The sequence below is a fragment of the Grampus griseus genome, assembly GCF_964374135.1.
Source record: "Grampus griseus genome assembly, chromosome: 10".
NCBI classification, from domain to species: domain Eukaryota; kingdom Metazoa; phylum Chordata; class Mammalia; order Artiodactyla; family Delphinidae; genus Grampus; species Grampus griseus.
The window spans coordinates 66,762,648-66,790,647 of record NC_139004.1 but is presented as its reverse complement, the minus strand read 5'-3'; the positions used below and the strand labels follow the sequence as shown (position 1 = coordinate 66,790,647).

The 28,000-nt window shown below is 54.0% G+C and overlaps 1 protein-coding gene across 5 annotated transcripts; it reads right to left on the bottom strand.

The window, feature by feature from the left end:
* On the bottom strand, positions 1–28,000 carry HEMK1 (HemK methyltransferase 1, mitochondrial release factors N(5)-glutamine). Of its 5 annotated transcripts, none has more exons than XM_082664293.1 (11): positions 27,914–28,000; positions 26,488–26,874; positions 26,106–26,197; positions 25,696–25,789; positions 21,281–21,415; positions 20,881–20,945; positions 20,532–20,581; positions 19,485–19,593; positions 18,541–18,636; positions 18,259–18,372; positions 1–116 (listed from the first exon to the last, which is right to left on the bottom strand). In XM_082664293.1, exons 2-11 carry the CDS (start codon positions 26,695–26,697, stop codon positions 23–25), a joined length of 1,059 nt encoding a protein of 352 aa, XP_082520419.1. In that variant the 5' UTR covers positions 26,698–26,874; positions 27,914–28,000; the 3' UTR covers positions 1–22. The 5 variants fall into 5 exon arrangements, with proteins under 5 accessions (XP_082520419.1, XP_082520418.1, XP_082520420.1 ...); XM_082664292.1 differs by lacking the exon at positions 1–116 and adding an exon at positions 17,695–18,104; XM_082664294.1 differs by lacking the exons at positions 1–116; positions 27,914–28,000 and adding an exon at positions 17,695–18,104 and having other exon boundaries at positions 25,696–25,828; positions 26,526–26,647.

The window sequence follows — 28,000 nt, the reverse complement described above, 5'->3', positions numbered from 1 at the left end:
CTCCTTTTCTGAGAAGTCTTCCTTAACTTCTCCTGCATTTATTCATGCCTGTGTTGGGCACCCACTGCATCCTAGGGAATCTCCCTGGAGCCTGAGTTTTCCCAGGTCTCTTCAGCCTGGGAAGGAGAAAACATACTTTCCATAACAAATTCAAAAGAGCCATTCTTTGACTAAATTTCTCTCTCTCTCACACATACACACCATGCTTCCCCTGAAAGTCTCCTGGGGATGTCTTTGAAGAGGCAAATTAGCCAAGTGGAAAGAACTCAGGCAGAGTTCAAATTTCAGAGCCTCCCAAATCACTGTAGGATCTTAAGCGAATGGTTTAGCTTCTTGGAGCCTCAGTTTCCCCATGTCTTTTTTTTGCTGAGTCACAGGTGAGGTGGGCTCTGGCTCCCTCTTTCCCCAGCCAAGCAGCTGCCTCCTCCACAGCTCCTCCTTGGAGCACAAACAGCCAAGAGCTCTTTTTTTTTTTTTCTTTTTTTTTGTCCACTCCGCATGGCATGTGGTATCTTAGTTCCCTGACCAGGGATCGAACCCACGTCCCCTGCATTGGAAGCACAGAGTCTTAACCACTGGACTGCCAGGGAAATCCCAGTTTCCCCATCTGTCTAACAGAGATAGTGGAAGTGCCCTGCCACAGGGTGGTTGGAGAGTGGCTATGCCTAGTTTTGGGGGAATACGGGGTGAGTAGAAGCTGATGCTCATCTCTGAGCAGGAGATGTGGCAGGCCCAAAGCAGGAGGAGACTTTTTGTGTGGCCAAAGCTTTATGCTCAATGGAAAGGCAGTTGCTTCCATGACTCAGGCCTGGTTGAAGCAGGCAGGGCCCCGAGTGCAAGAAGTGGCCTCTGAGGGCTGAGGGAACTTGGGATGGCCACAACTCCTCCAGGCAGTCCTCTAGGACTGTTTCACTGCACAGTCCCCACTAGGGAGATCCACACTCTGATGGTGTGGCTGGAAGGGGAGTGGCACCCAGCAAATGCTCCCCAGGCACAGCCCTGTTCCAGGGACTCCCCACACCCAGCACCGATGAGCCAGACTGGGCCCTTCCTGTCACCAGAGCCGGGCTCCTCCTCCATCAGAGGTGAGGACTTCACTCATAGTTTGGGTTGGGCCAAAGCTTTGTTTTTAAAAGTGCTTCTCGCCTCTCAGCCTTCTCCTAAGAAGCACTTCTCCCCTCCCCACCCCCACCAGCCCTACTTCTGAGCAACATCAATGTGTGTGTGTGTGTATGTGTGTGTGTGTGTTGACCTTTCCACTTGGCCAACATTCCTTTGTATTTCTCAGCTCCTTTGGGTAGATGGCCATGGTAGGAGGAGTTGTTAGGAGAGCAGGTTCTCAGGAAACCTTTTCTCCAAAACCACAGAAACATGGAGCCCAAGGAAACACTAGAAAATGAAGGCTTATCCAGAAGGAGATGGGTTTCCGGAGCAGTTAGAGGAGTGTGGGTAAGAGAAAAAGAGAGCTCTAATGCCAGTGTGAGTGCCTGCAGGGTCTGGCCTCTGGGCATCCTTGCAAGGTCAGTGTTGTCAGCCTGGCATCTAGTGGGCAGGCTGAGCTTAGGCAGGCAAAGCTGGGTGACCCTGGGCAGATTGCTTTATCTCTCTGAGCCATACATGTCTTAAAGTAGACCAAAGTCCTGGGTTTGCTGTCAGTGCGATCAGCTCATACTCTCTCTACCCCAGAGGTGCTCAGACTGGGTCTCTATAGCCCTTTTTCTCTTCAGAGCCAGCAGGTGCCTGAATGCGGAGCTGTGGGCTTTGGGGCAATAGCACCTGCTCTTAGCACCCGGACAGTCACCCCCTTTCTCCTCTGGGTCTCAGTGGATGAACTGGGGCATGCTAGGCTCCAGGAGTATCCCTGGGCCTCACAGAGGGCAGAGAACTAGAGGGCAGAGAAGGCGTGGAATGGGCACCCCCCACCCCCACCCTGGGTGAGGTGTTTTTGCTGGAATCGCAGCAGCTGTGGCTAGAGGCCTCTTCCCAGGAAGAAAGAGCAGAGCGCCTCTTCCAAGAACTCGGAGGAGGCCTGCAGGCAGGGGAGGGGTAGCGGGGAGTTAATTTTAAACCAAACAGCCTTCAACGCTTCTCAGGAACTGGTTGCTCAACATGATCTGGCAGGTCCCAGATGGGCGGGCAGGCCTGGTGCCAGCTCAGAGGTGGCAGGGGTGGAGGACACGCCCCAGAGTGGGAGGCCCAGTGACCTTGAAGGAAGTTAGGCCCTGTCCTTGCCCATGAATCAGGGCCTGTCACCCCCAACCCCCACCCACCTTGCTGAGGGTGTTGGATGGGGTGACTTCCTCCATCATAATCAGGCAAGGTGAAATTATAAGATTAATAATACAGGTGTCATGTCCTTCCAAGGACCAACTGTCCCATCCCCCCTTCACTGCTCAGAACCTGCCACTCCTGTCCCCTGGCCTATACCTCTGGAGGTTATCTGATGAAGGCCTGCTCTGAGGCCAGAGTAAGGCTTGTGCCATTTGCCTATGAGATGGGACCCTGGGACGGGGGTCGGGGGATCGAGGATGGAGTGTAGCAAGCTGAGCCCAAGTTCTGGGTCCAAGGGGTGAGCCTCCTGTGTGTGCAGGGAGGCTGTGAGCTGAACTCACTGGGCCTACCCCGCCCCCTAGCTGACTGGGAGTCAAAGTGACTTCACACACATTGACCTCCTGTCCCCCGACCCTAGTGTGGCCACCCTCTCCAGGCTGACAGCCTAGGCCCACCTCCCAGCGTCCGGACTCTACAGAGGACCCCGCCCAGGGCACTCCCTCCTTCATTCCCTTTGCCAGCTGCCCAATGAGACCCCAGCAGCCTGGGTGGGGCGAGGCCTATGTTCTAGGAAAGGATCCTGAGCAAGTGCTGCCAGGAGCCGCAGTTCTTGGAATCGGCACTGCAGAGCGAGGGGACGCTTCCTGGAACCCGCTGGCCACTCCACAGAGAGAGGCTCACAGGAGGGGCAGTGACCTAGGTGAGGGGGAGGGGGTGCTGAGGCCACAGCTGGGATCCTTGCCTCCAGGAAGCCCTCCCTGACTGTGGGTGCCTCCTTAGACTCCCCTCTCTCAGCACTGAGTCTGCAGGGTCCCTCTAAGGGCTCTGCCAGGACAGGCTCAGGTCTGGCACAACCTCTGCGGTACCCAGCATCCAGCCCAGGGATAGGCACCGAGTGGACAACCAGAAACAATAGGGAAAAAGCGGGCGTGCGTGCCTGGGAGGAGGGGCAATAGGCGGGTGAGGGGGCACAGGTGAAAGTGGGATGTTAGGTGCAAGTGTACTGCCCAGGCTGGTGAGCAGTGAGGGCTACGAAGGCTAAGGGGAAGGAGGAGGGCGAGCAAGGTGGGATCAGCAGTGGCAGGCCCTGCTCACTGAGTCCCTTGCTGATGAATGGGAAACCTCTGGCCAGGACTTCTGTCTCTCCTTCAGGCCAGTCTTTTCCTAGAGTGTCTTTCCTCTCAGATCCCTGTCCCACAGCTGGGGTACAGGTCCCAGCCTCAGCATCAGGCCACCTGGTATGGTCCTAGCACCAGTGCCCAGCTGTGCAGTCTTGAGCACACATCTGGCCTGTTGGAGACTCAGTTTCCCTACTTAGACGATGAAGAAGAGAAGCTGCAGGGCCCCCAGGACGGCTGTGCAGGTTGTGACCTGGTTCTGGGACTGGATTGGGACCTAGTCACACTTTGAGGGAGTAGCCATGAGTGTTCCCATCACAGGGTCCTGGGGACAGCAGGGGTCTTGAAGGGGTGCTGGGGGGCATGTCTAGACAGGCACAGAGGGGAAGTAAGGGCCTCCCTCTCTAGCTGGGTGACCTTGGGGCAGTCTTTTAACCACTCAGGACCTGTTTGCCCTCAGAAGAATGGAGAACGCTCCCTGGCTAAGGCTGGACAGAGGTGTGGGCAGGGATTTGCCTCTCCCCTCATGCCCTCAGGTCACTCCTTGGCTCTCACTGAGCACAGCTCCAAGCCTGCTACCCACCCACCCCCGACATGTCACAGAGATGGGGCCCCCAGCCCATCCTCCAGAGGCCAGTCCTGGGGTTGAGAAGGGCTGAGACTCAGTGCCCAGACGGGGGCTGTGAGGCAGGGTTGTGACAGAGAGGCCCTTTGACTCCTGCAGGAAGATGGTGGGGCACCCTAGGGACATAGTTCACCATTATGCTTGCGCTTTGGAGTGCTGGTTCTCTGGGGCTACCTGAGGCAGCTGGCAGTGTAGTGCTGCATTCTCCACCACTTAGCAGCCCTGGCGCCTGCACCCAGGTCAGGCTGGCCTTGACTGGGAAGATACCATGGGAGGACTGGACCTGGAACCACCTGACCTGAGTGGGAAGAGCTGCTAGGTGGCACATAGTGGGTTTGCAGAGGACACTGGTGCCCTGCTCTATATAGGTGGCTCCAGAGCCAGGCACTCTGCATGACTTGAGCCAGTCATGACTTCTTACCTTACAGAATCATGGTGAGGAGTAAATATGTTTGGTGATTTTTCTCCTTGGGGTCTCCTCCCTGGTCCCAATCCACCCCTCTGGCTCCCCCTTGACCATAGGCCCAAGTAGACAAGAGCCCCAGAAGCACTCTTTCTTTGGCCCTTATTGCAACAGGAAGAACTATGGACACATCTGCTCTTCCCACTGGAGCACAGGCCCTGACATTTGCAGTGCTCCGGGCAAAAGGACAAATGGAGGCCCACACTACAGAATCTAAATATTTAAAATCATAAGTCAAGCTACAAACTGCTAATAAAACACGTGCTATCCTCCTACTCAACAAGTAAACTTTCAAAACAATAAAAAATCTGTAAATCTGTGGGTTTTGTATGTCTGAAAGTCATAAAAATATCAGAAAGTCAGATATCAAAGATGATTCAATTTAATGATTATTGCTTATGTTCAGGTGTTCACTGATACCAAGTGAGTAAGAAGATAAAGACATGCCTAATTCATAAGGTATTATATACTTATTCTGTAACATTCACTGTTCTTGCTTTAATTCCAGTAAAACTATTGATTATGTTGTTATAGTCAAGATTTTCACATAATTACTATTCTATTGGCAATAATGATTTAAAAGACTAAAATAAAATATTATATTCAAAGAGCACAAAAATATGAATTAAATTTAAATATTAGAAATTGGAAGTATTTAAAATACATTCCAAAAAGTTATTTTTTAAATAATCAAAATTAGTAAAATTAAAAGGCAAAATACAAACTATAAGTTATAATGAACTGATATAAAATTTTAAGTCAAAAAGATTTAAACTAAAATTTTATTCAACTTTTTGAAATTTTTATTAACTGTTAAATATTTTTATAGAAAGAAACCTTCCCAATTAGTGTTCAAATCCCCTGTGAACTCTAAGCCTGTTTCACAGCCTCCCTCCATTTCCTTGGGGTCTGAATGGTGTCATCACGAGTGGGTGTTGGGTTTGTCTCACATTGTGCCACCACTGAGTGTCAAATCCCCAGTGATGGTGATGCCCATGTGTTCTTTAGTCCATTTATTGTGAATTGATCATTTGTGTGCTTGTGATACATTCTAAATAACAGCCTCCAAGCAGCTTAGAAGAGAGTGGTGACAGACCAGGCACAATTTCCAATAAATGATATTGATCCAATATCAATCCAATAATTGATATTGATTTGGGAAAAAAATGAAGTCCAATGTCTACCTCACACAGGGAAATCTCAATAATTCTAGATGGACTAAATATTTAAACATGAAAAAATGACACCCTAAGAGTCTTTTAGAGCACCTCCCTAAGAGTCACAACAGTATCGATTCTGGGTAAGGAAACTTCTTCCTTCATGTGGCTCCCCTGCATTACTTGCAGGACAGGTCTGGAGAAATGAGAGCCACACCAGAAATCCATTACTGCCCATTTAGTGTCATCTTCCCAGTCTTGGAGGGTTTCCCCCAGAGGCAGGCTCAGGGACAAGGATCCAAACACAAACAGCTTATTTCAGAGGTGATGTCAAGAAGCACCAGTAGAGGATAGGGAGGCAATTTTTCCTGGTTGTCTCCCATTTCTGTACACTTGCTGGTAGAGGCACTGACTGCCCTTGTTCCAAACAATACTTTCAAGGGTGATTATTCCAGTGAACAGCCTTAGAAGATAGAGATAGCGTCTCCCTCCAGGGAAAAAGGCAGATTTATTGTCCAGTATAATAAAGATAATATCTGCCTCTGGAGTGAAGGGTGGGCAGGTTTGTTTATAGTCTATTATAAAAGATTTGGGTTCCCTGATCTCAGGGTTCCTCTCCTGTCAACCCACTGCAATACAGGCATCATCTGGCCCTTATTGGGTCACTCTGCAGGAATTGGGGTTCAGGGAAGTGGTACAAGAAAATGCTGATACTCTGTCTACTGTTACTGTGGAAAGTAAACTGACCTTTGTTTCTCAAGCAGGAATCTGTGTCTTCTGCCAACATCCTCGGGAATATGACAACTTGTTAGCTTGTGAGTTGGGTGAAATCTCAGAGCCTTCCCAGTTCCTGACATAGAGGACAGGGGAAGTGAGACAGGGAAGGAAAGGAAGCCGAAGCAGCTGTGTTAATGAGTGTGCTCTCTCTCTGGGCAACTGAGGTCAGTCCTCGGTTGAGAGAGAGTGTAGAATGCACATCAGGGTTGTCCTACCTGAGAGGTAAGGAAGCTGGGATGTGTATCCACCAACTCCCACTAGTCACTGGCTTAGGGCTGCTCCAGGGGGTGAACTCCCTGCCTATTTCACCTACCAAGCTGGCCTCTGCCATAGAGAAAGCCTCAAGCTGAGCACTGTAACTGCTGTGTGGAAACCTGAGTGGGAAGGGATATGCCCCATGCAAGCGGGGCCTTATCTGAATACTGCCCACGGCCAGTGCCTGGCACAGTGCCGAGCAGACAGTGATCAAATGCATGCCACATGGGCCAAGGATAAGGACCTGTTTACTTGCCTCTGTCCTCCACTAGGCTATGAACTCCTTATGGGCAGTGTCTGTCAATTTTTCCTTCATACTCTAGCACCAAGGGTAGGCCTGACAATTAATCTTAGGCTCCCAGTTAGGGGTGTAGGGGAGTGAGGGGATAGCCAGGCAGTGATGGGGCTCACTGCCTCATGGGGCAAAGGCAGACTCCCTGCCCACCTCCTGAGACCAAGTGGAAGGGAAGAGCTCTGGAAAGGAGCAGACAGCTCTGTTCAGGGCCATTTAATGAAAGGGCGGCACCCAACAAATCTGAAGCTTCTCTACTCTTTGTTCAACCCCCACCCTCCACCCCACCAAACACAGGCCTAGCCCCCAGTTGAGGGGTACTCAGGGTGTGGGGGAATAAACAAAAGCTGGAATGGTAAACTCCGAGGGATCAATCTTGCCTAGAGTACAGTGCTCTAGGCTTCTGGGCCTTCAGGGAAGGAGCAGAGTTGGGGGCAGATGGTGAGGCCTAGCAGAGGTGCGGTTTCCTCTCCTAGCTCCAGGGCCCACCCCAGTGCCTGGCAAAGTCTGGAGGGCTGGGCTGGCCTGAGTGGGGCTTTCACTGTCTCAGCCTCAAAGGACCCTTCACACCCAGCCTAGGGCTCTAGGGGTCAATTTTATGTTTAGTAGGTGGGTGCAAAATGGGTGGGAGTGAGGGGGACAGAGGCTGAGGGAGGCTAGAGGCAGGGGAAAGTTCCAGGGGGTCAAAGAAGGTATAGAAACCATTTAAACAGAATTTGGAAGTTTGGATTTTATTTCCAGAATCAGAGAGAGATAGACAGAGATTGATTGAGAGAGAAAGGGCATTCCAGACAGCTAGGACAGCCCAAGCAAAGGTGTAGTGTGGGGGAAATTCCTAGGAATGGCAAGGCTTGGGAGGACCCTGTGGTTGGTCCCTAGGTGGGTTTTCTGGGAGAATCAACCCAGAGTTTGATGCAGTGTGGTCATCAGGGATTGCCAAGCCCCAAATGCCAGGCCAGAAAGGTCAGGGATGTGGACAGGTGCCCAGGTCTGGCCCATTCCCCTCCCAGATCTCCCCTAACTTGCTGTGTTACCCTGGGCAAGTCATGGGCCCTCTCTGGGCTTCAGCTTTCTTTTCCATGAAATGGGGGCACAGTACTCAAGCTCCCATGGGCTCCCATAACTCAGAGACAGTAGCTGGGCCTCCAAGACAGGGTGATACCTCATAAGAACCTCAGTCGCCCCTTCTCCAAGTATGGAAGGCAGCCTCGGCCCTCAGCAACCTGGGGCCTCTCACAGAGGCCACACACACAAGGTCCTGAACTGGTTCCCAGAGCCTGGAGCTCCCCCATCCAATGGAAGCCCTGCGTGGACACACCTGTGATCATGGACATGGACCCACATGCTCAAGTCCCACACCTGTGCACATGCACATATCTATGGGTACCTGTGTAGGGGTGTGCAGGTCTCTATGATGGGCATGTGTGATGTGGCCTGCCTCCCTACTGCAGACCAGAGCAAGCCTAAGGACCCAGCCAGTCATGAGGGGCCTGTCAGGAGTCGTCCATGTCCAAATCCATGAGTTCCTCAAGGACAGGGCCCCATCTGAACCACCCTACCTGGCTTACAGTTGGTGCTCAGTGCTTGCAGGTGAACAGTGGGGCTGGGGATGGGGGAGAGACAGGACACTAAGGACCTCAGTCACCCATTCTCCGAACTTGGGAGGTAGCTTCAGGCCTCAGCAAGTCTGGGTCCCTCACAGATATTGGCAGGAAAACAGGACTTGTCCAGATGCTGTGTCCTCACACGACTCTGAATTCCACCCCACCCAGATGGCCCCAAAGGAGGCAGAGGTGCTGGGCTCTTGGCTATGACTCAGCGGAAGGAAGACAGGAAGGGGGGTTGGTGGTGCTGGGGCCCTAGGGTTTTGCTTCTCATTTCTCTCTTCCTAAAGTATAGCAAGTTCCCAGAAATGAAGGTACAGAAACCCCAGGCTCTCAGGGGCACTGGGTTCCCCAGTCCTCCCACCCCTGGAGATCCCACATAGGGCCTGGGGAAGCCCCTAGTCCCTGTCCCCTCCTTGGGACATTCTTCCCTGCCCCAGAACCAGGGACTGAGTGGAAAGTCCACACCAGAGCCAGGAGGGAGTCGTGGACTCCTGAGACTTTTCAGAAGTATGTGGCCCAGATTCACTTGCTGAGACAGATGCTGAATGAGAGGAGGCACTGGAACCTCCTGGACAGGTAGGGGCGGAGCAGTCAGGGTGGGCTTCCCAGGAGAGACAGAGGCTGCCCTCACCAAGAACCTGAGTGAAGGCATCCTCAGATGCCCCACGTGAGTTCCTTCTTTCTCCTTGCCCTCCCTTCCCGTCCTCCTTTCCTTTTTTTCCCCCTCTTTCTCTCTTTCGTTCATATTTTTAACTATTGGAAAAAGCCCAGTTTTAAAAAGCACACACACACTCAAATGGGCACAACACCAAACTATGATACGTTAGAATCCTACCCATGTGTCCAGAGACCCAGGTTTGGGCTGAGCTGGACGTGAGCCTTCTCCTGCTGCCCCTGCAAATGAAAGAGACTGCAAGGGGCCCTTCAGAAACATGCTACCATTTGTAACCACTTATCTGTGAGAATCACTTGGTGGGGTCATTTGGTCCTGTGCCACCAAAACCAAACACTGAAAAGACACTGAACGCTGAGGCTGACATAAGACTGCAACTCCCATCCTAGCCCCCAGTTCAAACGTCAGTGCTCATCGCTGTTCACCTTGATGGACTTAATGCTAAGAAAGTGTTGAGGATTTGAACTTATAAAATACATTTATGTTTAAAATGATGCTTTTATCTTTTAAAAACTACATAGTTGAGTTCCACGTGAAACTTGGTTTGAAAGAACAAACTCTACAGCTCTAGGGCTCTGGGCAGGAGGGCTGGGCAGAATGACAAGAGACAGAGGATTTCTGTGTAAGCAGAGAGAGTGGGGAGCCCTGGTCAGTTCTTGAGCTGTGGGAATGCCTTCAAGAAGGGTTTTAGGCACATCCACCTGCACCCTGTCCCAGAACCTCCCAGGCCTGGGGACCTGAAACGTTCCGCCTGATATGGCAGGCTTTACACTTCCTTATGCTGCGAGGGGACTCACTTTCCTCACCCACCTGTCAGCAGGGAACCAGAGTCTGGGTGTCTGTCAGTCCCACCCCACATCCGGAGTACATCAGAGCCTCCTTTCAGCAGCAGCCACTTTCACTGCCCTCCCCTCCCCCATGCGCTCCTCTGCTGTGGGGTTTGAAAGTTTGGCACCAGGGGCAGCTGGGAGGGGAGGAAGCTCACTCCACATGTGGTGCTTTCTGTTTGACTCACCACTTTCCTCTTTGCCCTGGAAGCCCATGTCAGCCCTGGGGGCACCCCAGCTGGGTATCCGGGCCCCAGGCTGCAGCTGGCCTCTGTGGCCTGCTCACTCCCCTTCCAGCTGGGATGTCAGAGGACTGGGTTCAAAGCCCAGCATGGCTACTTCCTGCTTGTGTGATGTTGCACCGGTTAAGTCTCAGTTGCTTCATCTGCCTAGTGGGCCAAGGAAGGCTCCCCTCATGTGCAGACAGAGGATTTATGATAAAGTGTGTGCGGCACGGGGCACCATTACACATGGAGATGCCCAGTTACTGTTGTTGACAGAGCTCAGGCCTGGGAGGGTGGTCTTCACAATTCCATCTAAAGGGCTGCCTCTAGGTTATGTCCCCACATGGTCACATTTGGATCTCCAGACACCCCTGCCCACTGCCCCTGACACTGCCTATGGGATGGCCTGAGGGCACCCCACTCTCTCAAGCTGTCTGTCCCTAGTACCCCAGTGCCCAGTTCAGGGTGGCTCCAGGGCCCCCAGGTTCCAGTCAGAGCCCTGGGCCCTATCGTGGTCCTGGCCACCCCCCACCCTACATCCAATCCCTCAGCAATGGATGTGAGTTGGTTCTCTTCCAGAAGGCCTGTTGCTATATGCCACTGCTATAGCCCCTAGCGGCCTCTAGATCCTGGCCCAGTTGCCGCCTCCTGCCCCAGTCCCCTCTTCCTGGCAGCTAGAGAATATCCTCAATGCCTACCTGACCCTGTAACTCACCCTGAGACCCTTAAATTAGGCTCTGGTACCCAGAAATGCATTCAGAGCTCATCCAAAGGCACCCACCACCACCTCACCACAACATAGTCCTCTCCACGTGCCTTCAGGCATCCAGGCTTTTGCCCGGACTGTCCTCATTCTGGGCCTGCTCTATCCCTGTCCTGCACCCTACCCTCTTCAAGCCAGGTGTGATGACCAAGGCCTCAGGCCCTGGGTCATTAGGCTTGCACTGGAATCCCAGTTCAGCCAGCATATAAGCAGGTTCCTTAACCTTTCCCAGTTTTAGTTTCCTCGTCTGTAAAATGGGAGGGTTCACTGACTTTGCCTTATGGGATGTCTTGAGAGTGAATAAGATAATCCCAGAAGCACTTGGTTCAGGGTGCACCATTCAATCTCCAAATTTTACAAGCTCTTCTGACTGGTATCATCTCCCCGGGGCCTGGCACATAGTAGGGCTTGGGAGACAGAGGCCTGAGCCTATGCTGCACACACCCCAGGAGAAGGGCCCACCAAGGTAGGCACTGGGCTTCTGGAAAGCCCGCTGGGAACAACCCTGGCAACCCCTGTTCCTGCTCTGAGGATCGACAGGCCCAGGTGGACCGCTGCACTAAGCTCTGCAGGGGGCAGCCCAGGACCTAGCTATGCTGACCTCAGTCTCTGACCAGTCAAATGGGCACCAATGGTGGCCTCACCCTCCCTTCCAATCCAGCGGTGAGACCTGATCCGTGACTGCACCCTGCTGAGCCTTGGTTTCCTCATCACGGAGATGATTAAAAACCCAGTCTGTGGGGTTGTGTGAGGATTAACACCAATAAATGTAAAGCAGCTGCTTGGGGCCTAGTGCCCAGCAGGAGCTCAAGAAATGATGGCAAGGAGATGGAGGAGGAGGAGGAAGGCCCAGGGGGCTGCCCAGATACTTCACTCAGCTGCAAGGTCTAAGGGCAAACAAGGCCCAAGCAGCTCTAGCTCGGGGTTCACTCTACTCGCCCACGTAGCTTGGCCTCACACTGACTCCCAGGAATGGCAGACAAGACTATACCTGGAAAGCAAGGCAGGTTGGGGGTCTGCAGCTGATAAAGGGCTGGAGGCTGAGAGGCAGAGAAGAGACCTGGGTTTGAGCCCCAGCCCTGGCCTGCTGAGCCTTAATGTTCTCATTTGCACACAAGGATCTCTATGGGTGCTTCAAGTCCCAATAATCTGCTCCTGGGGCTCAGTAGGCTGGGAGACCTGACCCCTCCATTCCCCTAGATGCATGTCCCAGGAGAGGGCTATAGACCCAGCATAGCAGGGGGCAATACAGTGGAATCTCTCGCTCTGAAAGGCGAAGTCTCTGAGAGAGACCCCAGCCTCTGAGAAGGAGCGACCAGACAAGGCCTGCCTTCCGCTGGGCAGAGCTGCTCTGAGCCACCTCACCTCTCCGCTCAGTCATGGCCAAAGCCAGGTGGAAGCCAGCTCAGTCCAGGGCTCCCAGTGAGGCTGACGTAAGCTTCCCTTGCCTCTCCTACTCTGTGAACTGTAAAATTGGCTTTTCCCCACTGTTTCCCTATAGGATGATTGACAGGAGTGTCTTGGAAGGGGAGTGGTCCCAGAATTTGAAGCTCTTACACATCGGATTCCTGGTTATGAGGCCAAAGATGATAAAGGTTCCTTGGCAGGGTGCATAACCAGTTCTCTCAGGGAGGGAAGAAAAGAGGAACCCCTGCTCTCCTCACAACTACCATCAGGGCTTCAAATGAGACCCAGATCTGTCCGCACACCCAAGGCTGTAGTTGGGCTAATGTGGCTGACATCAGGGATAGGGTTGAAGGTTCCAGGTAGCCACTTCAGCTCTGGGGATCATGAAGCTGAGAATCCTAGGAATGACCCACTTCTAGCCCAGCCACACAGCCCAGCACAGGCTTGTAGCAGGAGCTGGGCACTGCCTGGGGGCTGGAAGGAGCCAAACCTCCATGGCTTACATGGAGGGATCACCTTGGAGTCAGGGGCTGCTGCACTCATTTCAGGCACAGTACCTGCTCACCCTCACACCCTGTTCATTATCACACACTCCAGGGGTGCTGGGTCAGCCACGTGACTCCATGGGAGTCAGGACCAGGCTCGGATCCAGTCTCTGAGGTCCCTCTGAGGGCCTGGGTGGCCCCCATACCACTGGAGATAGACCATGGAGGCCAGCTTTGCTCTCTCCCCCTGATCCCAGTTCCATTCCCCACAGCTCCCAGTGCCTGGGCCAGCTTCTCTGGGTCCCACGCTGGGCAGTCTTCTAGTCTCTCACTCCAAGAAAGGGTCAGCTCTAGGGAGCCTGGGCAGCTCAGGTCTCCAGGTTGTGAAGGGTTTCCCACCCCCATCCCCACCCACCTCACTGCTCAGAGGAAAAGTGTTCAAAGCAATCTATCATGCACCTCAAAATCTTTCAATCTCTGCCTATTTCCAAATTCCAATTCCAAAGCCACTTCCATTTTTAGGTATTTGTTAGAGCAGCACTTCACTTCGGGTACCAAAATCCATAATAGTATCCTATTGCTGCTATAACAAAATGACCACAAATTTAGTGTTTTTAAACAACACAAATGTATCATCTTACAGTTCTGGAAGTCAGAAATCCAAAATCAGTTTTAAGAGGCTAAAATCAAGATATTGGCAAGCTGGCATTCTTTCTTAAGGCTCTAGGGAAGAATCCATTCCCTTGCCTCTTCCAGCTTCTAGAGGCCATCTGTATTCCGTGGCTCATGGTCCTTCCTCCAGCAATGGCATCGCTTTGACCTCTGCTTCCACCATCACATCCCCTTCTCTGACACTCCTGCCTCCCTCTCATAAGGACCCCTGTGATTATATTGAGCCCACCTGAATAACCCAGGATAATCTTTCCATCTCAAAATCCCTAAATCTGCAAAGTTCCTTTTGCCATGTAAGGTAACAAATTCACAGGTTTATGGGATTAGGACATGGGCATCTTTGGGGCCATTATTCTGCCTACTACAGGAGGGAGAAGATTGCTTTACCAGTCCCAATCCCTGCCCAGATGGCCTGTCCTAGGACTGGGGGTTTATGGGATTAGGACATGGGCATCTTTGGGGCCATTATTCTGCCTACTACAGGAGGGAGAAGATTGCTTTACCAGTCCCAATCCCCGCCCAGATGGCCTGTCCTAGGACTGGGGGGTCATGAGGGGGGATCAAGCTGCTGTTCTGGCCAATGCTGGCTGGGGGCTGGCTGGGGGCTGGCCGGGGCCCAGAGCTCCAGAAAACCTGGCGCCTGCCCCTGCTGCAGAAAGGACGGCCTGTACTCGGTGTGGCCACTGTGCAGAGATCAGGTGCACTGTAGCCCAAGAAGTGGCTATGGCTCAACTTGAACTGCTGCCTGGCTCGGGTGGGAGGCTAAGCCCTCGTAGCTTCTTCTCCCTGCTGACCAGAATATGTGAGAGCTGCTGTCAGGTACGATATGAGCCACATGGGAAATTCCAGCTCCATTCTAGAAAACGCATACACTGTTGGCTTACTGGTGGACATTTACTGAGCTTAGTGTATGCTAGACCCACATGGGACCCCAGAGAGAAGACAGAGACAGGAAGGCTTCCAAATGCATGAGACAGAATGTCATTGCTACTGGAAGAAGTGAACTAGGGTCTGGTGGGGAGAACCCAGAGGTCAGATGGGTGGTCCAGAGGAGAGAGCATTTGTGTTGGAGCCTGAAGGAGAGGATTATCTGGACTAGAAGTGGTGGGCAAGAGCATTTCTGATGAATGCACAGCCTGGTCAAAGGGAAGGAGGGGTGTTTGAGGAATGGATAGCTCTGCAGGGAAGCTGGAGTATAGGGCAGTGGAAGAAAGAATCCAAAGATGGACAGGGAGGGACATGCTGGCCTACGTAGGTTAAAGCAGTTCTCAAAGCCAGTCAGCAGTGGAATACTTTGCTCTGATGGAAGCTTACTCAGAGTACTGATGAGGCTTTGGGAGGGCTCCCCAAGACCCTTCCCATAGTCATCCTCCCCTACCTCTTCAGATCTGGACTCTGCAGGACACGGAGACCACATTCAGGTCATGGGGAGCCAGCCAAGCGTTTAGAGCAGGAATTGGGAGAAGTTAATGGCCCAGGGTCCAGGTGGGGTTAGGGGAGAACAGAAAGGGTACATGTCAATAAAGCAGCTAGATGGGCCCCATGGAAAGAGCCATGGGCAGCTGGGAAAAGCATACAACTTGAGCATACAACTTGACAGTTTCCTCAACTGTCAGAAGAGATGTAATTGCTCTTCCAGAGTACATCAATCAGGGACTCCTACACCCTTTGCCCACGCTTGGGGCTCCAGCTGACAGAGGCTGGGTGGACATCAGGCACATCCCTCAAGACCTCAAGGGCCTGTAGAGCCTGGACTCCACCATCAGCCCCACATCCTCCTGCTGTTCTGTCTCCTGGGCTCCATGACACATGCTAAAGGAGGCAGCTCATCTCTGCTCCAGCCCCAGTAAGGAGGGAGGAGACAGGGCAGGTGAGACTGGCTTTCCCTGGGCTGGAGCCACAGGCTGCTCTGGCCTGGACCTTGGGGCACTCAGGCCCTGGTGAAGAGGGAAAGGAGGGACTGAGGGGAGATCTGGCTGCCAGGCTACCAGCCTCTTGGTGGCTCCATCTCCAGAGGGCAGAGAGAAGTCAAGAGCCCAAGACTGAAATCCCTGCCTTCCCTTTTTTCCAGACTGCCATGTCTCTGCCTGACTCGTGTTGGTGCCAACCACAAGACACACACGAGGGTACAGCATCCTCCTTATGTCTGCCCTCCAAGGCAAGCAGTGAAAACGTTCACAGTGCCCCATGAAAGGTGCAACCCATGGTCTCTTCAAAATCATCATATTAAGATAAAGAAAGCACTTGGTCCCATTTCTCAGACTTAAAAGCCAAGGCTGACAGAGTTGAAGTCATCTACCCAAGGACATACCCTAGTGAGGGGCAGATGCCAGGATCTGCACCCAGGCTGGTGTAGCCTCAACACTGGAGCTTAACGTCCAAGCCCCAGTCAAGCCAGTGGCTGCAGGCTTGAAGCCCGGCCCTGCCAGTCCACTTGGCCTGCACCTCTTTCTCAGGGGAGTCAGGCCTCATGGGAGGAAGTTGTCCCCAAGGGTGCCTCCTGCTTCAGTGACCCCAACTATGCCTACACTGTCACTCCCCATTATTATGTACTCTTGGGGAGCCATATCCACATGCTTGCCAAGGCCTGAAGCCAGGAGGGTGAGACCATCAGGGAAGCCATCAGTGGTTGAGGTGTGGGACAAGGAGGCAACAGACTGCTAGGTCAAGGCAGCTACCCTGAGATGCTGTGAAGAGAGCAAGAGCCCAAGGACACAGGTAGGAGAGGAAGGGCAATACTGGTGAGGCAGGCCAAGATCTGAGAGCAAACGGGGGCTCTGAAAGCCCACACCGCCTTTCCAGGTTCCTTTTGGAACAGCCATGGCTGGGAGTCCCTGGCTCCTCCTCAAAGGAAGCCATGGGCGGCTTGAGGTCCATGCAGCTGGGTCTGGGCAAGGAGCAGGATACGGTAGCCCTGGGAACTGCAATGTGGCCTCTGCTAAGGCAAATACAACCCCCAAACACAGCGAGGGAGTAGCTCAGGCCAGGTATAACTCCAGCAATAGACTCTCCCAAGGCAGGGACCTAACTTCCTATCTCCATTTGGCCTCCTCCCATCATGGGACCTCAGGCAGGCCATGTCTTCTGTTGTGGAGTCCCTGCCTGGGGAGTGGGCCCTTGAATACCAGCTACATACTTTACCTGACTGACTGAGATTAAAATGAGGCTGCCATCTTGCACTGGCCTTGGAGCCAGAAAAGCCAGCTTCTCACAGGGAAGGGAGCTGCCCAAGGTCCCACTGCAAGATACAGCTCTAGAACCCAGCATCCTGGCTCCATCAGAGGATGCTGTCTACCACACACTGCCTCTGGCCACTGCATCACCAGGTCAGGCCTCTGAAAGTGCTGGGTTGGGGGGATGGGAGGGGAGACCAACAGAATGAGTCAGCCTAGTCTGCCATGTTCCTTGAGACCCACCCTGATGCAGGCTAACACCAGCACCTGCCAACCTGGAGGTTTCCTGTCTCTGTGGACAGAAGGGCCTTTGGGCCTCCCGGCAGCCACCAGCCTGCAGACCAGAGCTAGGGTAGAGGTCAAAACCTGGTGCCCACTCTGTCTCAGCTTCTCACTCTCCCCAGCTCCTACCAGGGACAGATGGGTTTTCAGAAACCCCAAGGCTTGGAAGGAATGTTTTAGCTCAAAACTATGGGAATAAAAAGTAAACACAAGCCCTGTTCACCCCTCACTGGCTCAAGCTTTCACTTAAATGAACGTGGACATGTGACCCCAGAACTGTGCAAGGCCCCTCAGCCCCATCCCCACCAGGAAGTAGGCTGCCATCCCCAAGCTCAAGCTCAGACGATGTTCCTGCGCTCAGAGCTTAGGCCCAGTTAGGGGCGTGTGTTGAGTGCTACGCCAGCCCTTGTGAGGGAGCTGATCTGTGCCAAGTACCTTGGCTTCCAAGGCCAGAAGGAGCAACCATGTGCCTTTCTCTACACTGCTCCCCAAACCACCAGCTGGGGCCTGCCAGCCAGCCCTGCAAAGGCAGAAGGAAGCTCTTACCCCCAGCACTGCCTAAGGGCAAGGGGTCAGGGGACCCACAAATCACAATAACAAAACATTAGGTCACCACTTGCTGGTCTCTCGCCACTTTATTGGCCGTATCTCCCAACATCCCTAGAGCAATTCCACCCACAGAGACAAAGCAACCTGCCTTGGCTACACTGACCCGATGGGGCCAGACTGGGAATCCAGTCTGCTGAGCTCCTAAGCTGGATTGTGGGTGCTCTTGCTCTTTGCTGGCCCAGGAAGGACACCCCTGCCCTCGTGCCTACTCCCAAGTCTCCTAGAAATGTAGAGCATGGAGAATCACAGAGCCATGGGAAATGCCACAAACATCTGGGGTTCTGGAAGGCACCATCCACCTCCCTCCAAGTAGCATTCCAGGTAGAAATGTCAGCCAGGCACTCTGGCAGGTTGGGGCCCTGGCCAGGCATCCACAGGGCAACCATGCTGTGGCCCACACCTCCTGATATGTAGGAACCGGGGCCTAAGGAGACAGGGACAAGGGGCCAGTTACTGCCTGGGCCCTGGGGAATGAGCAGGGGGTGGGAACCGCATGCTTGCCCCACAGCCAGAGCTGTGATAGTCTGAGTGGAAGGACCAGCATGGCTGTGGGGACTGGGGGGAGGGTAGAGTCTCACCTCCCACAGAAGTCCCTGCGCACAGCCACAAGATTGAGGGACAGGTCAGGCTGGCTCTGAAGCCAGCTGCCGACGAGCTCTGGATGTCTTGGGTCCACTTCCAAGAAGATGCTTCTAGGTGGGGGAGAAATGGGTCAGCTCAGCTGGGCAAGGCTAGACCTGCATTTCTGGGTTGTCCCAGCTGGGAGGGGTGGAGGCAGAATGACGCCCAGGGCAGGCCCAGTACATACTGGGAGGGGAGGAGGCTGTTGAGGTCAGACTCAGGAGACACCCCATCCATACCCAGAGTCCTTCAGGAGCCGAGGTGCCAGGGCCAGGATGTGGGTAATGATGTCCATGCCCTCCTCCCCACCGTCCAGGGCTAGTGGATCTTCATAGCTGAAGGGGAAAACAGTGAGAGCTAAGGACCTGGGATGGGGTATCTGAAAAGTATGGAGAAGCTGACCAGGACTTCCACAAAGAAGGCTCTGTGGAACTTACACTCTGGGCTGAGAAGAAAGTCTGAGGACCCCGAATGATGGCAGCTCCGATTCCCCTACCTCCTACAGGCAGCCACCTACCAGGCAGTGCTGGGCATGCTCAGCGAATCCCATTGACTGACTACCCCCAGGGCATGAGGGTCTCCCCACAACAAGGATATTCCTATTCTTGGCTTGGGGAGGCATAGAGCTGGCCCTGACCACTCCTGAGAGCCAGGAATTTGGAAGCCAGCACCCTGACACTCACTACCACTGCCTCATCCAGAGGCTGCTGGGCTACCCCTGGTTCTCAGACCGTTTGAGAACAGGATGGTTCAGTGCAAAGCCTGGAGTAGAGTCTTAGTCCCAGCTTTCCTGCTAAGCCCCCACACAATCTTGGACAAGGTCCCTTCCCTCTCTGGGCCTCAGTCTTCTGGAAAATGATGCACCCATCTGACCACCTTCTATGTGTTGTATACTGTAGTCTGATATTTTAGTCATTAGTGAGTCCTCCCCATGGCCTGGCAAGGCTCTACCACTCCCCTTTCAGAGGCAGGAAACTGAGGCTCAGAGAGGTTCAGTGGTCTTAAGTGGGAAGGCAGATGCTGAACCAAAGTAGGTCTGTGGGTTCCAGAGTGAGCTTCTCTTTCAACACCACTGCCCCATTCAGCCCCCCAGCCTCCCCATCCCTCCCGATAGTATGGTCCTCCAGGGCAGACCCATCCCATTAGGCCTTCTCAGGCCTGGCCTCCCTGGTCTACCCCACACCTGAGGATCTCAGGGGCCAGCTTCTCCATGTCCCGGTGGAAGACGTAGGGAGGGTTGCTGACGACCAGGTCCACAGGGCCCCAGGGTAGAAGATGTGCCCAGCTCCCATCTGTGGTCAAAGGGAACACACAGCAGAGAATGGGAGGTAAAGGGTGGAAGCTCCACGCACTGCTATGTCCCTTGGGTAATCCCTCTCCCCAAACCACAACTTAGACCTATCTCTGGACCCAATAAACTAGACTTCTAGATTAGTGCCCAGTGTCCCCAGCCAGCAGCCTGGCTGGGAGTGTGTATGCTCTGACATGGCAGTTCTCCCCCTGGAGTGTCCTTGCCTTCTCTTCTTCCTATCAAAAACCTCCTCAATAAGCAAGACTCAGATCAAGTGCCACTTTCAGGCAGCCATCTCTGATTGCCTGACAAAGCAAGCGCCTCTGTTCTCTGCCACCCCGCTGGCCTTGCCACACTCTGCCTCATAGCCAACATGGACTGAGTATATGGAGGGCAAGCCTGGTCTCAGTCAGTTGACTCCTAGTGGCTCTGTTTACTGGCCCCACCCTGCATCAGGTATCACACTCCATGGAGGGGGCACATGAAGCTCAAGGATGCTGTGGGCATGTGATAGAGCCAGAGCTGGAGCCAGAACTCTGCGGGCACTCTGTAAAGGATGCAGCCAAGTCATGCTGTGCCTGGGCCAGGCGGGGGCGGGCAGACACTCAAGTATTTTGGTCCCAAAGGCTATCTCTTGAGCTTCTGCTTACTTCTTGACAACAAACAAGCCCTAGTTAAATTCATTAATTATGGGGGATACGAAAGGTAAGAAAGATCCTGTGGCTGGTCCCTTCATGGGTCAGGTCAGCCCAGGAGGCAACAGGGACTTGCCTGTCCTCAGCAAGGATTGGGGGTGGGGAAGGGGTGTGTGTGGGGTGTGTGGGTGTGTGTGTGTGTGTGTGTGTGTAAGCCATCCCTCTATCTCTGCAGAGTGCTTCATCCACCCATCAGCATCTGGACCCAGGATCCCCACCCAGGGAAGATGGGTGGGGAAAGTACCTAAGGTCACATCGAAGGGGATGATCCGAATCCTGTCCTGCAACCGAAGCCTGGAGAGATAGGAAGGTAAAGGTGAGCATGGGGAGGGGGAGAGGGGGTGGGAGCAGGGGTGGGGATAGACTCCTACCCTTGGCTACAAAGAACGGGAGAATAAACCCTTCTAGGACCAGCAAGACACCTGGTGTCCATTGTCCATTTGTAACCCTGTGGGACCTACGCCAGGCCTCCCCCACTGCCTCCTCCTTCTTGGGGGTGGACATTGGCGGGTTTGATACCTGGATAGAGGTTGAGATCAGGCCCCAAAGTCTGACTCCCCCTACCCTGACCGTCTGCTCCCAAGCCCCCCTACCTCTGAGCATTCTCATGGGCCAGGCAGATGGCGGCTTCTCCCTTGTCCACAGCAATGACTCGGCTCTGCCCCAAGAACAAACAAAGGGTACGTGGGAGACAGGGTGTTTGGAAAGGCCAGGCCTGGGGACCAGAGCCCTCTTCCAACCCTCTGCTAGAAGAGGAGGGAAATACTCAGTAGCTTTTCTTCCTCTGCGGTCAGGGTCTGGCCAGATGGAAGGGGATGGGACTTAAAGGCTATGACCATGGTGGGCTGGGGTAGCTCTGTCTTCCTCCTATTTTCAGTCATTTCCTCTCAAGTAATTCTAGCAGAGTGGGTTGGGGAGGGATCAGCAGGAAGGACAGTAAGTGCCAGTCACAGTCTACCCAGGGTGGGGTGGAGGGATGCATAGGGGGCTCACCTGGGGGAGCTTGCTCAGCAGGCTGAGGGAAATGGCTCCTGATCCACAGCCCACCTCCAGGATGAGTGGGCCACCTTGAGCTCCCACCACACGGGGCCCTTGGGTCACCTCCTCCAGCACCCATTCAACCAGCTCCTGCAAGGGAGATAGATCGTGATCAGAGTTGGTAGTGACCTGACTCCTGTGGGTCTTGGCACAGAGGCCCAAGCATAGTTAGCCCCTGTGTGAATGTAGAAGGGGGATGGTTAAAGCCAGACTGAACTTCGTTGTCAGCTGTGGCCATGGGCAGGTCACACTGCCTCTCCATGCCTCCGCTTCCCCATCTGTAAACTTGAGCACAGTTGAGAATAACCCACCTCATTGGGGGCAGGTGGAGATTTAACAGAAGCACATTCATGAAGCACTGATCTCATGCCTGGTACATGGTAAGTGTTCAGTAAGCCTCAGCTAATCCTTTTACAGACATCCTCTTGTTTTGTGCTTACAGCAATGTTAAGAATCATACTTAATGGTCCCTGGCCAACCCCTCTGTGCCTGGCCCTGCTTCCGGAGGTTTCCCTGTATTAATCTGTTAGACCCTCATGAGGAAAGTGAGGTCCAGGGGCCAAGGCCCCGCTGGGAACCTGGCCTGCAGCTCATGGTGGCCAAGAACCAGGGGCCAGTGTGTCCCCAGCTTCCTCACAGCCCCCCCAGAGAGGCTCCCAGGTCAAAGGGACAGGAAATTCCCTCCATGGAGGGGCAGGGGGATGACAGCCCTACCTGAGCCCCATATCTGAAGGGGGCTGTGGCACACACAGGGCATGGGGTATGTGGGCATGGCATGGGAAGAGGTGCCTAACTGCACTGTACCTGCCTTGGTGGCAGGGGGACACTTTCAGACACTGTCACTTTAGAAACAACAGAGTTTCAAGCCTCACCCACCCATCTGTCACCTGAAGACTGTGCATGGAAGCCAATATAGGGTGAGGGTGGAGGGCCGCTGCTGTGCATTGGCCAAAATGTTTCTAAACAGCAGTAGAGTGGGGGCCCAAGTAGCCAGGCATGGAGCCAGGGAACCAGGGAAAGAGCATGGAGCCATGGAGCAGGGAAAGGGCAGTCCCTCAAAGGGACCTGCCCTTTGGATGAGGGCAGGAAAGGCCCCCCTGGAGGCTGAGGATTCCTGGGGTTCCAGGCAGGGCTGGCTCAGGGAATGAGGGGAAGAGTCAGGAAGTAGGTGTTTCCTTCATCTGAAAGAGATCTACTTCCTCCAGGCTCTCTCTGCCATGACCTTCCTCACTGTGGGCCTAAGATCTAGGATGGGGTGTGCTTCTCCCACCAAACTGAATGCTCCATGACGTGAAGACCAGGAATCTGACCCATCATGGCATGTCCCACACGGGCAGGGCTTGGCCCACAGAGCGGCCTCTTGGCTACTTCCCAAGCGCTGGGCACGCTCTCAGTGGCCACAGGAAGCTACCCTGAGCCTCAGACCCGCAGCTTCCCCCAAGCCCCAGTGTCAACAGTTAGGCCCCGATAGAGCAGAGGGCTCCAGATCACTCAGGCTCATTTTCCGCATAAGCTGCTCAGTGCTGAGTCCCCAAAAGTATTTCATCCTTCATCCCAACCCAGGAGCAAAGTTCACCTGTCCCCAGGGTAGCAAGTCCAAGGCAGGTGGAACTTGGCCAGTGGGTCCAGCCTTTTCTGTTCCAAGCCCCTTCTGCACCAAACAAGCTACTGCCTATGAGTGAGACAGACCCTCTCCAGCCAGAGAGGGCTTCCCCTCACTCCTTCCCACCAGGCCTGTACCAGGCACCACTGGAGAACTGGAGTGCTGGCAGCAAGCTGCGCCCACAGCATTGGGACCAGCACAGAGCCAGCAGTCTAGGGCTGTGGCTTGGAGCCTGCGGTCACAGTGGCGAGGCCACATACTAAGTGGCCAGCTGGACAGCTGAAACTTGTCAGGGGCATGAACTTCTCTTGGTTTCCTGACCACAGACAGACCTACCCTGGCTGGAGAATGACCCCTTAGTCAACCACACTGGCCAGCCACCTCAGAGAGACATCCTGACATCAGAGACACACACCACATGTGTGAATGGCTACCCTGGTCAGGGCATGAAGATGAGAGACTGGGCCGCCACTGCCACCAGTGCCCCTTGGCCTCTCCCTTACCCTCCAGATCCGGGGAAGATTATCTTGGCTGTAGGACCACTTCAGGTTTTGGGGGGGGGTGGGGTAGGGATGGAGACCACTCCCAGCAAGTCCAGAAACTCTCTTCCTCACCTAGTAAAGAGTCTCCTCAGCCTAGAGTTGGTGGCTCCTTGGGGGAAGCTGAAAATCGAGCTGGTTACAGGCCCAGGGCACTTTTCCCAGGTGAACAGGGGAGAATCCAAGAACACTGCAGGGTCGGAGCAGAGGGGAATGTGGGAAGGAGGCAAAGAGCAGGCAGCTGTCGGCTCTGCCTGGAGCCACTGCCTCAACAGGACTCCACACCCCTTAAGAGGCTGGCGCAAGGCCTCAGCAGGACCTGAGTGCCATAAGGACCCTCATTAGGATTACATTCTTGATGAGGCAGCCCCAAGAAGGCAGCATTGCCTCCCTCAAGCTAATCACAGACAAGGCACTGAGCCTCCCACACCTCAGAGAGCCTCACCTCGCCAAGCTGGGCAAGAATGGCTCACACTTCCAACCTTGGTTTTCCCACTGTACACACTGCCAGTCCGGGGACTGAGCCACCTCCCCATCCCCAGAGAAAACCCAACTGGTCAGGCCACACACCGTCTACAACTTTGCATTTCAGAATTCTGCACCCATCATCAGAAACCACCCTTCAATGGATGGAGAGAACGCAAGCACCATGGTCCCTCCCTTTTTTTTTTTTTCATGGTCCCTCCCTTGCACTAATTCTCCCCACTCCCCACCACAGGCCACGTCCTCTCAAGTTCTTGGTAAGGCACTCCCCAATGCGGCTTCACATTGGGGCAACCTGGCAAATTCTGAGAAACGTCTGTACAATGAGGCGAGGACCTGGCCTCCCAACCGCAGCCTCCCTCCTCTCCCCCACCCCTTATAGCAGAGTTGCTCTCCTGGCCCAGACCCACCCAGGAAAGGGGGGGCCCCCACATGGGAGCCGGAAGTCCACACCCAACACTCAGAACCCTGGAACACATGGGTGGTGCCAGGTCAGCTCTGAGGGGACTCAAAGGTCATCGCGGTAGCTTCCCTCCCATGCCCTGACCCTTGGCAGCCTCAGGGGATGGTGAGTGACCTCCTGGCCAGAGGTCGCATGCTTGAAGGGGCCACAGGTTGGCCTCCCAAAAGTCTGCAGGTAGCAGGCTATATCCTGCTCTGGGTCTCTGCACCTATCCAGCTCATCCAATCCCAGATGGTTCAGCCCCTTGTAAGGTATGGGGCCCTGACGCAGGAGACAGGATGTCTTGAGTGCTGCCCCCATGCTCCCTGCCTTGACATCCCTGTGACTTCAGCAAGGTCTCAGACTCCCTACTGTCCCTGCCCTGACACTGGGCATTAAGGCAAGGACCTGGCCTCCCAACCACATGATGCAGGGGGCAAGTGGGGTCAGAGGGCTTCTTGGCTGAGGGAGAGAGGCTGGGAAAGTGAGAAGGGGCTCTGGGTCCCTGGCTGGGACAGGTGGATGAGGCCTGATATTTCCCAAGAATGTGTGTGCCTTTCTGGAAACACCCCTTCTCAGAACCTGGTGCCCTCTGGCTTGCCCACCAGCCCCCACCCACATACCCCTCCACCTGCTCTGCTCTCTCTGGCTCCCAGCCCTGCCACCTACAAGGTCATGGGGAAGCCCAAGAAGGGCCATAGAAAGCATTTCTTCCAAGACTAGGGTGTCGCACCTACACACAGCATGCTGGGACCATACACTTCCCAGTCCTAGTAATTTGAGAAACACAGGTGATTACCTGACTAGATAGTGGATGTAATAGGTAAAAGGTCCCAACCAGTTCCCTGGTCTGGGCCCAGAGGGGGCAGTGACCTACCCAAGGTCACAAAGCTGTACCAGGCTTCCAGATGTCCAGCTGGAGCCCTCTCCACTTTGCCCATGCCTCCTGAGGAAGAGGAGGGCACTTGTTTCCCATGGGTTGGGTAGGCTATGGGCCCATGGGGCAGCTCCTAGGGAAATGACAGGAACTGGCTGAGCACTTGGTGGGCAGCACTAGTTGGGGCATCTTGAGCCACTGCCAGCCTAGGGGCTGGGGCAGTGGCTTGGGAAGTGAGGATAGTCAAGGAGGTGAACAGGAGACCTCTTTCCTCTTGGCCCCACCTACTCAGCCAGCCAGGAAGGGCGCTGCCTCTAAAGGACAGCAGTCATGGGGCTCCAGCGCCCCCTGGTGGAACTCTGGGACAAGACAGGTGCCCTGAGCCCCCTTCATTCCCATCCTGCCCAGTCCTGATGGCACACCTACCTCCGTTTCTGGCCGAGGGATAAACACTGGGGGTGCCATCTTCAGGCTGAGGCCCTGAAAGTCCCACTCACCAAGGATGTACTGCACAGGCATCCTGCAGAGGGGGCAGCAGGGTGATCATCAGTGCCAGCACCTGGACCAACAAGACCATGTCTGGGTTGGGATACCACTTGTGGCCAAAAGTGTCGGGTAGGGTCATGTCTCCTACGCCCCAGAACTCGTAGCCAAGACCTTCCTTCCCTCCCTTCTTCCTATTTACTACCATGACCCCTCTCTCATCACTCTCTCATCCCAACACCTCCCTAGTCCTCGGACACTTTCTTCCTCCCTGACCATGAACTTGGTGGAGCTGAAGGAAGCTGGACCCTGCTCCCCACACAGAGCCCTCTGGTTTGGCCCATGGTGCTCACCTTTGCAATCGGTAGCTACTCAGCTCCTGGACATACTGTAACTGCCAAGGGGTCAGGGGCTGGGTCCAAAGTCCTGGCCTCAGGCTCTGAAACTGCACCACAGAGAATGTGAGTGGCTGGCTCCCCTGACCCAGGTTTCTTTTGTAGACAATGCCAGTGGGTCCAACACTGGCCACCTTGGTGATCCCTGAACCCCTACTGCCTGGCACACACTGTAATAGTTTGCTGGATGAATGAATAAGTATCTGCCTAAGACATTCCTCCAGAAAAATCCCATCATTCTCGGCTCAGCACTCTCAGTGGAATGGAAAAGCCTGGATGTCTCTTCCCCAGAGTCCTCCCTCCCCCCATTTCCTGCCCTCCTGACAACACTGCACTTAACTGTTTTGGCTCCAAGGACATGAGCCACGATGTACTCACTGGATTCCCGGGCCTCAGGGATGCCCCTTTTCTCAAAGACTACTGTCCAGTGGCTGACCAGGTCTGTGGCACTCAACAACCGAGCCGGAGGCAGATGGGGTTGCCGTGAGCTGAAGGTGCAGCCCCAAATGCCTCCCCTCCACCGCAGGCCAGATAGGACGGCCCTCAGCATTCTGCCCCGATGTTCCACATCTCAGGGAAAGGATCCCTTGGGTACTTCCCCAAGGTCCCCAAATCTTTCTCGTGATGTCAGCTGCTGAGGATGGTGGCTGGCCTCAGCCGGATGGAGATGGAGAAGGTCACAGGCTCTGGCTCCTCAGCATGGCTCTGGTCCTCAGATGTGGCTGCCCTAGAATAGGGAAGGAGAACCAGGAGAGTAGCTGAGACTTGTGGGACCCACTCCTCTCTGACCTGTTGCCTGAGAGAGGGCATGCTCTTGCTCTGTCGCCTCTTTGACTCCATTTTAGACCCTCACCCACCTATCTGAGTTTTCTTGTCTTGGTCAGTGACATTTTCTTCATGTTTTTGGCTCAAGTGATCGTAACCCATAGCTCAGTCCCTACTAATAAATGGGCTGGTGTGGATCAGGGCCCAGGCTTGGGAGTTGGACAGATCTATCTGACCCAGAGGGTGTGACCTCGGGAAAGTCATTATTTCTGTGTTTCAGTTTCCTCGTCCATAAAATGGGGAAAATAACACAAACTCCACGGTGAGCAGTGCATCGGTCAATGAATATCAAGGGCCTTGGAGCCAGCTCAACACATAGAGGAACTCAATTTTATATACTCTTGACTAATATTACTAGGAGGAGGAGACTGCCCTTGCTTGGGAGCTTTGCTTTTGACATTTTGCATGCACTGTCATTGATCTGTATGCTGAAAATCACCCCTCCACCCAATTTAACCCATAGTCCTAAACACCAGCATAAACTTCCAGGTAAAAAATTGACAATTTCTGTTAATTTATATGTAAGTTATCACAAACAAATTTAACTGAAGGTTTAAAACCAGTGGTCTCCTTTCCTCTTACAGAGACCAGGGTTCAAACTAGCCTTTACTGAACACCTGCTAGGTGCCGCTCTTCAGAGACAAACAGAGAGGAAAATGAGATTCCGAGACTGGAAGCAACTTGCCCAAAGTCACCCAGCTAGGTACTGTCCCAGTCAAGACACAAGTCCTTTGGACTCCAGAGGCAGCTCTGTCTACCAGAGCGCCGCCCAGGGAGGAGCCGAGGCCTGAAGTCAAAGGCGCAGCTTCCCTCTCAGTTTCGCACCGCGAGGTCGCCTCTCCACAAGCCTGTTTCTCCATCTGTACAACGGGGGTACAGACTTTTTAAGGAAGGCTGCCAGAGCTCTGACGAACTCGAGGTCTCGAGGGTGTTACGCATACCTGCCTGAAAAGCTTCCCCACTCGCCCGCCAGCCTGAAGAAACTGCCGCAAGCTCGGCGCCCGGACATGCGTGACCCGCGGTAAGCT